This window comes from Aphis gossypii, chromosome X (genome assembly GCF_020184175.1).
Source record: "Aphis gossypii isolate Hap1 chromosome X, ASM2018417v2, whole genome shotgun sequence".
Taxonomy (NCBI): domain Eukaryota; kingdom Metazoa; phylum Arthropoda; class Insecta; order Hemiptera; family Aphididae; genus Aphis; species Aphis gossypii.
In genome coordinates, this window is record NC_065533.1 from 31563890 (window position 1) to 31577760 (window position 13871).

The 13871-nt window shown below is 28.7% G+C and overlaps 1 protein-coding gene across 1 annotated transcript; it reads left to right on the plus strand.

Annotated features, from left to right (window-relative positions):
- Positions 1–5751: 5751 nt before the first annotated feature.
- Positions 5752–6494, plus strand: LOC126551562 (uncharacterized). Its single transcript, XM_050205290.1, has 2 exons — positions 5752–6138; positions 6402–6494. The coding sequence occupies exons 1-2, from the start codon at positions 5752–5754 to the stop codon at positions 6492–6494; spliced, it is 480 nt and encodes a 159-aa protein (XP_050061247.1).
- Positions 6495–13871: the final 7377 nt, after the last annotated feature.

Sequence of the window (13871 nt, forward strand, 5' to 3'; positions counted from 1 at the left end):
CCTTTGGAAAATCGTATAAAATCAACCCTTTGACCGATCGTCCTGAAACTTTCACAGGTGGTAGCAAGTACCCCGGGCTACCGTCCCTGCGAGTTTGGTGAACCTACTACAAATATCACGGAGGTAGCGATCTCATTGTGCATTGATGGTCTACCGCAGGACTCATCCGGCAAATGACAATCTCCTTTCCGATGGTCGTGTAAAATCAACCCTGCGACCGATCGTCCTGAAACTTTCACAGATCGTAGCAAGTACCCCGGGCTACCGTCCCTGCGAGTTTGGTGAACCTACTACAAATATCACGGAGACGGCGATCTCATTGAGCATTGATGGTCTACCGTGGGACTCATCCGGCAAATGATAAAAGTTCCCAATGGGGGGTACTCTCGATTTTCATTCGAAAAATCGACCATCCACCGATCATCCCCAGCTATTCCGACCGTGTAAAGGACCCCTTAGACTCTGTGTTACCGAGGTTTAAACCCTTTCACACCATTATACCGTATTATACATCGATCTGCGTACGTATAATCGTGTTTTAAAAAAATCCAAAAATTCTGTAAAATCAATGATTTTACACTCCTACATATTTAAATACCCCGTATACTTGTTGGAAGCTGTGATTATGTTGGAGCTGAAAAAGTAATATAAATATCAACAATTGGTACATAAATAGTATAACATTATGCTTATTAATGACACGTATATTATAAAAAAAAATAATAGTTAAATTGTATAAAATATAAAACAATTATAATGATGACAACCCATCTTGAAAACAATCAAATGTGGACCTAAAACAAAAAAAAACATGATACACATTATGACATTTGGAAATAGTTGGTAGATACTTTTATAGATATTTATTTATTTATATATTTATATATACCTTCCGTAAAATTTTTTGACGTTTATGCATTTGTCCATATTTTTGTGAATTGTATTAATAGATGAAGGTGTAATTTAAATTGTGGAATTAAGATTGTAATTGTGGGACTTTCTTAATGAATTATGGATCAAAAATGTTACAAGATCTCTAATATGTCCACGATAGGAACCTAATTCTTCTTTAAAATTTTGTAGGAATAATGATGGGTCCGATATATTAAGCTGTGATTTTAAGATGTTCCGGGTTACTGTGTTCATTATTGATAAATGTTTTTGAATAAATGGGTTTTGGTTAGAAGATTTTAAAGAAGACTGAAATTTTAAATGATTATTAAAAAGTGCTGTTTGTAAATTAAGATGGTCTGCAAAAAATAGAATTGTTTCTGATTTCAATTTGAGTATATAATTTAAATGGTGGGAGTATTTGATTGCTTTAATAATAAATTCATTTTCATAATCTATAAAGTATGAATAACCATTTTTTTCATATGATTTATATCTAAATAATATTTTTTTTTCGTACAATGAAATAATATGTTTTTTGAAGTCTATTTTCATGTCTGACATATTAAACGTGAAATGCATTATATTGGCAATTAAAACAAAAGTATTATATAGATGTGTAATCTGAAATAAAAAACGAAGCTTAATTTATATGTTTTCTTTTTTTTTTATGAGCACTGATTACCGTTGAAAATTTTATATGTTGGGTGTGGTCATTCTGCATTTTGATCGATGCAATAATTAAAATGTCAATTAAATTAAATTCGTCTGCATCCAACGTATTATAAGTTACAAAATTATAAGTCTTATTGTCAATTTTTATTTGTACAATGTTTTGGTTTGTTTGTTCTCTGTAATAAACCAAAAACATAATATTGTACCAAAAATATAAAATTAAATAAAAGTCATAAAAAAATGTTATGGCAAAAAAAAATACTTACGGTAATAAATAAATATCAAAATATAAATTTTCTTTAAGATTTTTTAAACTTGTTAACATTTCAAAAAATTTTGTTTTTAATATTTTAAAATAAATATCCTCACAATTGTCAATATGAGTTTGTATATCGTTTGAGTATAAATGAATAAAACATTTATATATTATATTCATTATGCAACACTTAATAAATTTATTAATTATGTTTTTTAGAAAAAATCCAATTTCAGGATTCTGATTTCTGAAAATATTATACACCAATTAAAAACAATAATGTATATCAATGTATTTTATGTGTGTAATATTTACTTATAATTATATGATGTGTAGTCGTCGAACTTCAACATTTTAATTAAGTGGGTATGAAAAACAGCATTTTTATTATTAATAAAAATAATATTGTCATTGATATGTTGTACTACTGTCCATAATTTATCAGGAATAATATTATAATTCAAAATTGATATCAACTTTAATAGTTTATCACCTTTAAAAATTATATCTGAATTATAATAATAATCATAGTTTTCAGTCGTGTGCAGTGTCGCAGAACTGTAAGAAGTATTAAATAAAAATTATTTAAATTATATAACATATTTATTTTTTTTATGTTTAATTTGTTATACCAGTACTTACTTAAAATGATCTAGAAATGCAATGCTTTTAAATGCTTTACTCTCTATAATTTTCTTGACTTTATTTTTGTACCTTATTATATCTTTTTTTGATTTTTTGTTTAAACTTTTATTAGTTGATATCAGATAAGAAATTTTTGAATTATTTTCTGCGTGTGGGTCAAAATTATGTTTTATGTTTTTGAAGATTTGTGAATATTTTTGTTTTGAATCGGAAAAATGTATTTTGGAATTGATGAAATGCTGTATTTGTATTGAATGGTGTGTTAAAATTTCGTGTATGTTGATATTGTATAAGCCGAATGAATTTGCCGTGATAAGTAATATATTAGAATCAATTTTTGTATGCCCCCATTTCTTTATTGTAGCGATTACTTTAGCCACATTTAAAATTGATGTCTAGGGAAAATTGAACAATATATGAATGTTAATAATTTAATAATATTTTATTGTTTGTAAAATGTATAGTACTTTATTATACTTACATCGCTATGGAGTGAATACTGCTTACGCTTTTTTATTGTAGGCTTCGAGATGATAGTACTACAGATATTATTTTTTTTTAAAAGACGTGCGTCCCTCCATAATTTAGGAGTATTTGGTGTACTTCGGGACTGCATTTTTTCAAAATGTATTCATAAATTATTAATATTTTATTATTTATAATTTAAAAACCATCAAACGGTAATATTTGCAGCAACGGCATGCCATAGGCGTAACTAGACCTTAAAGTTAGGGGGGGCTTCAGCCTTAGAATTTTTATAATAAGTAAATAAAAATTAAATAAAAATAAATTTTTATGAAGCAACCATATACTAAATTATAATTTTTACCGCTGCCCCAATTATGACCATTTTTTGGTATTACATTACATTTACATCATGAATGCTTATAATGGTGTCTTCCTCAATACACACAATTTCTTTGGGAATGTACTCAAGAACTAAAAGTAAAGGTAAAACAATTACATACATGTCTATATTTGGTTGAAAAAAGTTTTAAATAATGACTTTTTGGAAAAACGAAAAACTGGTCCTAGTGAAAAATCCCTCGGAGAATAAATCGACCTCTATGCGATTTGTACGTCCGGCCATCGGTTTACCGGGAAAACGCGAATGAAAACTGACAATTTCGTGCTTTGGAAAATCACGTTTACGATATGTTTCCCGGGAAAACCGTGGGAGATATGACGAAAACCATTAGAGATTAATTTGTTCTCCGTATAGATCTGCATAAGTTCTATTATTTAGATTTTTCGAAAACGTGTTATTTAGGTTAAAAAACTGATAAAAGGAAAACAATAATAATAATGTAATCATAAACGTGGCTGCGGTTCACCTAGATAATAGTCGCCGTATTCACCCGGCAACAGCTAAACGCCCTTTAGAAAATCGTATAAAATCAACCCTTTGACCGATCGTCCTGAAACTCACACATATCATACAAAGTACCCCGGGCTACCGTCCCTGCGAGTTTGGTGAACCTACTACAAATATCACGGAGACGGCGATCTCATTGTGCATTGACGGTCTACCGCGGGATTCATCCGGCAAATGATAAAAGTTCTCAACGGGGGGGTACCTCTATTAATATTTATAAAAATAAATAAATATATATAATAATTAACTTATTAATTTTATTAATAGATTATTAGTTGAATGTTTATTTAAACAAGGAGCGTTAACAACTATTCATGTGGATTCAACAGGATCAGTTGTTAGGCCCCCTCAGAACTCAACGAAATTAACAATTTATTATTAAGCTTGTGTAGTACGTATAGGTAAAATTGAAACCGTGTGCCCAATAACTGATATGGTAAGTGCAACGCATGATAGAGAAACAGTTACAGAATGGTTGAAATGTTTGAAAGAGCTAGTAATTGCAAAAGATCCAAGTGTCTGGCCACCTTTCAAAAATGTTGTAACTGATTTTAGTTGGGCTTTTATGCATGGTATTTCTAAAGCATGGAATGGTAAAGAAACAATATTTGAATACCTGGATATGTGTCATAGAATATTAACTGGAAGAGAAACATTGTCTTCTTGCACAGTAGTTATTACTTCTTGTACAAACCATTATGTCAAAAATATTCTGAACCATGTTAAACGATATTATCCAGATGATGAAAAAACAGCATTTTACATAGCCAGATGTGTTGGGTTGGTGTTTGAAATGAAAAATTATGAAGAAATCAAACATTGGTTTAAGTTGCTGGCGACTATAATCTTGTCAGAAAAGTCAACGGAAATGTGTAAAACAGCAAGTATGGAAATAAAATCATACCTACGAACAAACCATGGATTAGTTGAGACTGAAATTGAAAAGTTTGATGACGATCAAAATTACTCTTGTGGTAAAACCACAGACACCTCGTATTATGCCGAACGAAAGAAATCTGCATTTTATCATGATTTTAAACAAATATTTGACAGTGTGAAAAAAATTGTAAATATTCCCTCACACGGACATGATAATTTAGATGTTAATAGTATGTATTCAGAAGAGTATTTGTTACATTTCCTTATTGAAAATGTGCCATACATACCTCTGTGGACAAAAGTCATGACTAATCTTATTCATCTGGAAGAACGCCAGAGTAATGCATCAGTAGAAAGTTGGTTTAATTTAGTGAAAAATCATATTTTAGCAGGCCAAAGGAGAATGAAATGTGGTAGGTTTATTGAAAAGATAACTCAATATGAAGCTCAATGCTTTAGACAGATTGAATTACAAATACCTAAACGCATATGTGCCATTAATAAAAAAGCTGATTGTGACGAAGACAACCTGCATTTAAATACTCCAGAAACTTGGAAAAAGAAAGGAAAACGTCCAGCATTCTTGAGAAACAATAATAAAATTTTAGGCAAAAATTATGGTGAAAACCAACAAAATTGTTTGTCATTAAATCTACAGAGCCAAGATAAAATACTAAAACAGAGTGTTGTATTACATTCAAAAGAAGATGAACTTAATAATGATCATCTCACTGTTTGCAGTCAAACAGATCAACCAATTGTGCGCAGTTTGGATATAGGTGCGCAATTATTTAATAACCTCAGTGACGTCAGTGATCACGATTATGTATTAACAAGAGAAAATAGTACAAATCCAAGAGTCATTGAGAATATAAATAAAGCTGTTGTTAATACTTCACCTGTGGCTTCGACTACCCAAATTCTATCAGACACTTCTTATGGGCACGCAGTCGTATGAGAATCGTCAAATGATAAGTCTCCAACTGGAAATTACAGCTTATACCGTACGAACAAATTGGTGAAAGATCCAATGTATTACATGAAGTCTTATCGTGGAGTTGAGAAATATGTGGTATCGCTAATTTCTTTTGAAAATGAAGAAATAGAAATATCTTCTATAGATTTTTTGCGTTTGAACACTAAAGGCGATACTTGTATGCTTTGGTTACATAATAAAGAAATATGGTGTTTGTTACAGATATTTTTGGAAAGAAATTCAAGGTCTTGGATCACTAAGAAGAGACAGGATTTAGGCTGTGTAAGTCCAGACCAATCTTACTATATGTTCAATCTTGGTAGGAGTGTTAAAGATTCTACTGCTAACAGACCTGAGTGGATTGATTCATCAAGGTTAATAATACCTTTAATGGAAAACAACCATTGGACATTAATCTATGTAGATTTTATAAAAAAAACAGTAAGTTATTTAAACTCTATAGAATGCGTACATAACAATATGGAGAAGAGAAATCATTGGAGGGATAGAGTTCTGAATGTTTTGTGTGGTGTGCCTAAAACATGGAAACCCAAGCAAAACATAGGTGATATAAAAAAATGGAAAGATATGTTTGTCCAAATACCATATCAAGATGATGGGTTTAACTGTGGTGTATTTATGTTGTACTTTGCAAATCAATTAATGAGTAATAAAAGAATAATTAATGTTTTTAATCCAAACAGTTATCGCTCAAACTTACAGGATTTGGTACTATCAAGTTCAAAGTGTATGAAGAACATATGCTTAATTTGTGGAAAAGACGAAGGGAGTTTTAAACAAAATTATAATTGTGAAATGGATAGTACAATGGTTCAGTGTGGGTCTTGTACTAGATGGCTGCATATTCAATGTTTACCAGCAATTGAGCAAAAAGAATTTGAAAACCCAGATTGGATTTGTGGACTGTGCTCAAATCAATGTCTGACTATCTAAAATACATTCTTATAAACATAATTAATGTGTGTGTTATAACATTCATGTTTTTCACATTAATTTGGTGTATTTTATTTATTAACGATCACATTTAAATTGATGGCTCTTTGATTTTTAAATTCCACTCAATTAGAATAGAGGAAATATGAGCATCAAGATTTATTCAAAAAATTATGTTTTAGTGATTACTCATGATTTTACACTCAATAAGTTTTGAGGAAATAACAGTGTCATTAATTGTTAAAACAATTTTTATTTTAAATAGAAAATGACTAAAGTTGGATAAAACTTTAAATTTGAAAAACAATTAGTAACATTATCTATATTATCTTATATCAATTTTACATTATCTCAGTAATAATTTTTTAAAATTAATTTATATTTAAAGTTCAAACTATTTTCGTATAACTTTTGTTGGTTAGACTAATTAAAAATTGATTTGTCCAACTTTGAGTCACTTATATAAAAGAGTTCATTCAAGCGTTTACAATAATTCCACTCATTTAATTTTGAGGAAATGTAAGGCATTCATATTCAATTTTATTTTTAGAAGAATATGTCTACAATGTACTCTATAAGCGGTATAATAGCTAATAATGATTAGATATAATGGTTTATTGATAAAATGAGTTTGTCATGGAAAACTATTGGTATATAGTAATTAATAGTGAAATTTCAAACACTTGTTTGTGTATAAAATGTTGTTTACTATGCATATTATGTGTGTGTTTTATAGTTTAGCTGTAAAAACAAAGAATAGCGGGTTTTTAGGCCTACAGGGGATCTTTTTACCACTTTAAAAACTTAAAAGAAACGAATCTAAATGCAATACCTCATGGGTAGATTTGGAAATTTGCATTAATACTACATTGTTCGCACAAATAAGTATCTAATTCAAATTGTGAACCACAATACACCATATAGGTCAGGGGTGGTGAACCTACGGCACACGTGTCAAAAAACTGGTCAAATTTCAATGCTTTAAAATTATAAAATTTTGGTTATAATTGGGTATAGTAAGATAACAGACATACACATGTTTAAACCGATGGACTGGACAACAGAAAAAAATTTAATAAATCTGTAATTTAATTTTTATCCTTAGAAAATATAATTTCCTTTGGGCACATAAACAGTTTTTAAAACCTTAATTTGAAAATTTTGGCACTTGACCCAAAAAAGGTTCGTCACCCCTGATAAAGGTAGTATTTACTATTTGTATGCTAATAAACAAATATCAAAATTATTAAAAAGTAATCATAGTAGTGTTGAGGTATAATTTTAATTACCTACATGGTTATATCATAAATATGTGCAAACAATTATAATGTACCTACCTAACAATTTTAAACGGTAGTGTACTTACGTTATGGCTTGGGGGAGGTGGTAAATATGTTAATAGGTATGTAGATACCACAATAATTAGTAATGAAAGGGGCACTTTTATTTATATTTATTTAACATTTTGTTGATTAAATGTTAAACGATAAATATTTTAAACCCATTGAATATTGAATTACAATGTTCCTCATGAAGAATTAATTATATCATAACATCAAGCTTTTGTTTTTTAAATAAGCTAATTAATGTAAACATTTGTACATTTTATTTTATTCACAATCATATTTTTATTATAATTGTATTTGCATAACATAAGTGGTATAAAAATGATTTTAAAATTATTTTGGTTAGGTAGGTTAGGTTTTGGATAGGTATGTAATTTTTACAATAAATATAATACATCAATAAAAAAAAATACAAAACAACATAAAACTAAACTTAAAATTTATATTATTATATTGTTATTACAAATAAGTAAATAATTAAGAAACTGTTTTGAAATAATCACCCTTTTTTTTTTTTTTCATTTATCATAATTGGTATGTTATAAAAAAATATCACAAAAATAAGTTTTGAAAACATGACACTTATGATAGTTAATATTATTTAATTAAATGTTAAATGATACACATTTAAAACATATTGAATGCTAAATCACCATGATACTAAAACCAAACAGAGTTATAATATCATAATATGCTATGGTTTTCTAAGTAGGTACTTATAGTAGGTACCAATTACTGTAAATATTTGTACTTTTTATTTTATTTAAATTGATAATTTTATTTTAAATTATAAAAATGATTTAAAGGTTGTTATGATTAGATATGTAATTTTAACATTTGAAAAATACACATAAATAAATTATTATCTTGACCATATTATGTATCACTTGAATAATCAGGAACTTTTTCTTATGATTTTTCATCTTCAAGCAATTTGTCTGTAAGTATACATACATAAAATTGTATTTTTTTTTTCTATACATTTTATTGTTATTTCTTGATAATAAAAATTAATCACAGGTTAATACATTTTGAAAATAGCCCTCAAACACTAGATTTAAATAAATATAACAAATGGAAAGTCTTTGAAAACTACCCATGGTTTGTAGAGGAGACAAAATATTGATTTTTTTATGTTAAGTACCTATCCTAGCTTACATGGCATAATTTAAATATTTGTAGGTATTCAGGTACATAGTTAATACTTTTCGAATAATCAAAAAACCTCATACAGTAATAATAAAATTAACATAAATAAAATAATGAAACAAAAAATATAAATAATAATATTATAATAAATGGACACTATAATATAATTTGTAGATTAGGTATCAATATTTATGTAATTTTATAATTAGCATACATTTTTTTTACATAAATTCATAATTTTGGAAGCCATTTAATTTGATTCTTGGTACCTACATTAGTCATTAGCAGGGCTCGGAAGTTCTAGCAAATGCATATTTTTATTGGTTCGTCCTAGAACATCCAAAGTAAGATACAAATATGTTTCACACTTCTCTGATGTCATACACGAAATTTTATTTTGCTATTTTTTGCATATTTACGGTTTTTACTGCTATTTTGCTAATTTTAGGTTTTTAGTGCTATTTTTGGGTATATTTTCACATAAATTCATATTATAGGAGATATTTTTGCTAATTAGGAGTTATAAATGCTGTTAATGTGCATATTTAAGGAAATAAACACATATTGTTGAAAAACTAAATTACCTACCAAACAGCCGCCTACGAATATGTGAATGAAAACAAATTGTTTTATTTTAAAATGGTACGCATCCGACATAAACGGCCTTAGACCGTTGTTATCGTCGATTAAATCGGACAATTCCGTTAATTTCCAATAATTTAGTTATTTTTAAAATTGTATCAAAATATGAACTTTTATAAAAAAAAATTTTATTTTATTTTGCATATTTTTCAATTTTTAGTGCTATTTATAGCGCTTATATTAATGTTTTTATGTGCATATTTAGGCGTTAAAATCATTTTTTTTAGTGCTATAACTTCCGAGCCCTGGTCATTAGGTATAGTGTACAGAGATTGAAAACAATATTATATGGGTTTTCTTTTCAAAATTCACTATTATACTTACAATGTAATAACGAATTTTATACAATACATAGACATTGATATGGGTCGTTGAATACTTACTCGTTATTTGTTTCTGTAGCATCTGTAACAAATGTTTATCATTAATTTTCATTTATTAATTTAATTTAATTTTTAAATTTTTCTTACCATCTTCCTGGCCATCCTTTGTGCCAGCAGCAGCCTCAGCAGCAGCAGCAGCCTCGGCCTCAAGCCATTTGGCTTTTGCTACTGCTGCCTCTGCCACTGCCGCTGCCGCCTTTGCAGCTGCTGGCTTGATGCTGCTGACTGGTTTAAAGCGCAGTCAGCAGCACCATGGCCCCTATTTAGGCAAATGTTGCACTTGTTGATTTTTCAAAGGCATTACAATTATAACAAATCCGTGAAAAAAAATTATTAAAACAATTTTTCATTTTTATAAATTACTTTTGTACAATTATATAAGAAAATTAATCCCCATGTTAAGTTAGATCAAAATTATCAATATTACCATAAATTAATATAAACTAATTTAAATTCTAGAAAACTGTGGATATTAACATTTTTAAATGGGTCAGTAAATTATGATTAATTTTTGTCCACCAGATAATAATAGCCAAATGCCTATGAACAAAATCAATATTTTTGTAAAAGTAAAACAAATTTAATGTAATCAAATCCATAGGTACCAAATGTAGATGAACTGAATAATTTTTAAACACAATTAAAATTTCCTATAGTGGTCTCAATCAACCGTTATTAATTATTAATTGAACCTACGAAAATATTTCAAATCTATTGTAAATAATAAAATAAGAAATAGATAATTTATAGTACTGATCAAGATCAAAAAAACTATAAATCTAAATTTAGAATAATTAAAATAGAAAAATCAAATTGAAATTCAACGTACAACAATGAACAAGAAAAACCCTGTTATTGAAAATCTAATAATATTATAGTATTACATATTTAGTTAATATTTTTAAGTTTAATTTGATTTTTTTGTTCGTATGTTAAAGTATTAAAACCACTAGTTAATAATACATCTATTATATTGTCTTTTTGCATTTTTTAAATAATTAGAAATATAACAAATATCAAATAGAAGATAGTATAAAACCCTGTAGTAAACGTGTTATAGTTATTAAATTATAAAAATGCATTAAATTATGACAGCGACTAAGAACGGCGCGCGGTACGGCAATTATTGTCGTGAACCCAGTCTCAATAGAGTCTATAATACGCAGCTTATTCTCCCTGCCCCCTCCGGCCCTCCATCAAACCGGCCGTACCATTTTACATGTTATGATTGAAACTGTTGGGCGGCAGTTTCACTGTAACGGCGACCGTCACCGTCATTGATAAAACTAAAATAGCATTTCTATTAAAATAACTATTTAAAGGTTTTAGACTTGGTTGCTTTCAATTTATAATAATAAACAAAGAAAACGATATAAATTATATAATATTATATTTTCAATTCGAATAAAAATATTTTTATGCATTATTATTTTAATTAATTATTATTTACAAGTAACTGGGTTTTTTTAAGGGGGAGACTCAGTCTCAAAGTCTCCCCTGACGAGCCGCCCCTGATCCCCACCCCGGGAATGTCAGAAACCTACAGGTGCATAAATGGAAATTCTACCCAAACATAACATTGACGTACTTAAATAATTATAAAAACAAAATTAGTAGGCAACTTTAAAGTTTACTTACTGCTCCTAACTTTTTTGCCACCACCGCCGCCACGGCCACCACGGCCACCACCGCCGCCACGGCCACCACGGCCGCTCACCTCATAATAATAGTTGTATATGTTGGTTGCCATATTCTAATCATCAATGAAGATAAAAGTAACAACAATAACAATAACAAAAATAAAATTAACTTAGGTATTATAAAATAAAAATGTGAAAACTAATAAAATAAACATTCACAATAATTAAATAGTCATAAATAATTACGTAAAATATAAATAATCATACATATTATAAACTCATATAACTCATAAAAAATCATTGTAAAAATAACAAAAGGTAATATACGGGTTCTTAGTTTTTAAAAAACCATGACATAATTAAATAATAAACTCAAAAAACACCATTTATTAATAGAAAACCATAGTTGCAACTTGAAAAAAATTTAATTTCAAGTACACTAAGTATTAGAAAACAATATACAGTGGAGTCTCGATAACTCGAATTTCAAGGGAGGCAAAAATTAATTTGACATGTATTTTTCGAGTTACAAATATCGCATTGAGTTCATACGAATTCCATAGGGACGAAAACAAATTCGAGTTATCAAGGTTTTCAATTTATCGAGACTCGACTGTATTCAAGAATATGTGTATATTATTTATGTACATATTATTATGTAAATAATATTATTAATAATCTATTCAATTAATAAGGTAGCATACCTATAATATACATACATCAATTAAAAATTGTATACTCACGATTTAAAAATAATGGTATTGAATTGGAAATGTCTGAACAGTCAACAGACTGAAGAATGCTGATTGCTGAATGATCAATGAATGACCGCACCGCAGTATAATATTATGTAGCACAATTTTATTTTCCCTCCCACCACAGGATCGCTGTCGAAAGCGTCCGTCATCGGGGAAATCCCAAAATATCGAAGAATAGAAAAATAGGGATTAGAGACTTATTTTTGTGTTTCATTTTAAATAGTATTACTAATATCATTGATTAAAATTTGGTCATATATGTATATTTAATAAATGGTAATACCATGAACCAACTATTATTTTTCATACAATTTTACGAGTGGCCAAAACTGGTTTCGTACGTCTTGTATAAATATAAGTATTGACTTTCTTCTCTATATATCAAATATAATTATCTCTATATATAAAGGAATTAGGAAAGTGTACTTTACCAATAATCAACGCAGAGCCGAACCTATTTGAGTTATCGACTAGAAATTACGAGGATAGATTTTTCTAATAATTTCAACGGGCACTAAGAAAGTATTTATCGAAATTTTGATTTTAAAGGGTTGCTCAAACGGGGATTTTAAGATTTACGATTGAAATTTTGTTTATAATTTTTGTTTACAAATGGTTGCTAAAACAACCTGATTTATGTATTAACACATTTATTATTTATTTATTTATTTTTGAATGTATTTCGTCGGATAGACAATTTTCCTGGCTTTCCGAATATGTAGGTTAAGTCGTGCGACTCCCGGGGAACACGACGAAAAAAATTAAAAACCACGGACGGACGCCCGTCACGCGTAGTACGGAAAACAGTCACCTGGCGACTTTAGCCTGTACCATATTGTGATGGAAAAGTGCTTTTAACTCTAAAATCATTAAGATAGCGCTATCTTGTGGTTGGCGGATGTTAGAAGGAGGTTGGAAACGTTTTGCGCCTGTTATACATTTTAATGCAACCCAGTATTCGGTCTTTCTTATCACTATTCGTCCGAAAAATAGTCACCTAGCTTTAGTCACCCAACTTCACACTCGTATTAATGTGTACTACCGGGGAATAATGCATTAACATTTAAAATTTTCAGATTTGAGTTACATATCTAAATACAAATAAAATAATCCATATGTATTATAACATTATAATATTTAGGTATTCTTACTTCTTGCACTCAGAAAAAAATATAGGTTGAGTTTTAATGATTTATTGTTTTGCAATTTATATGTACTTACATAATTAAAAATTTCTTAAAAACCAAGTAAACATAATTATAAACTTCTATCCATTAACTTTTTTCATTTCAAACTTAATTT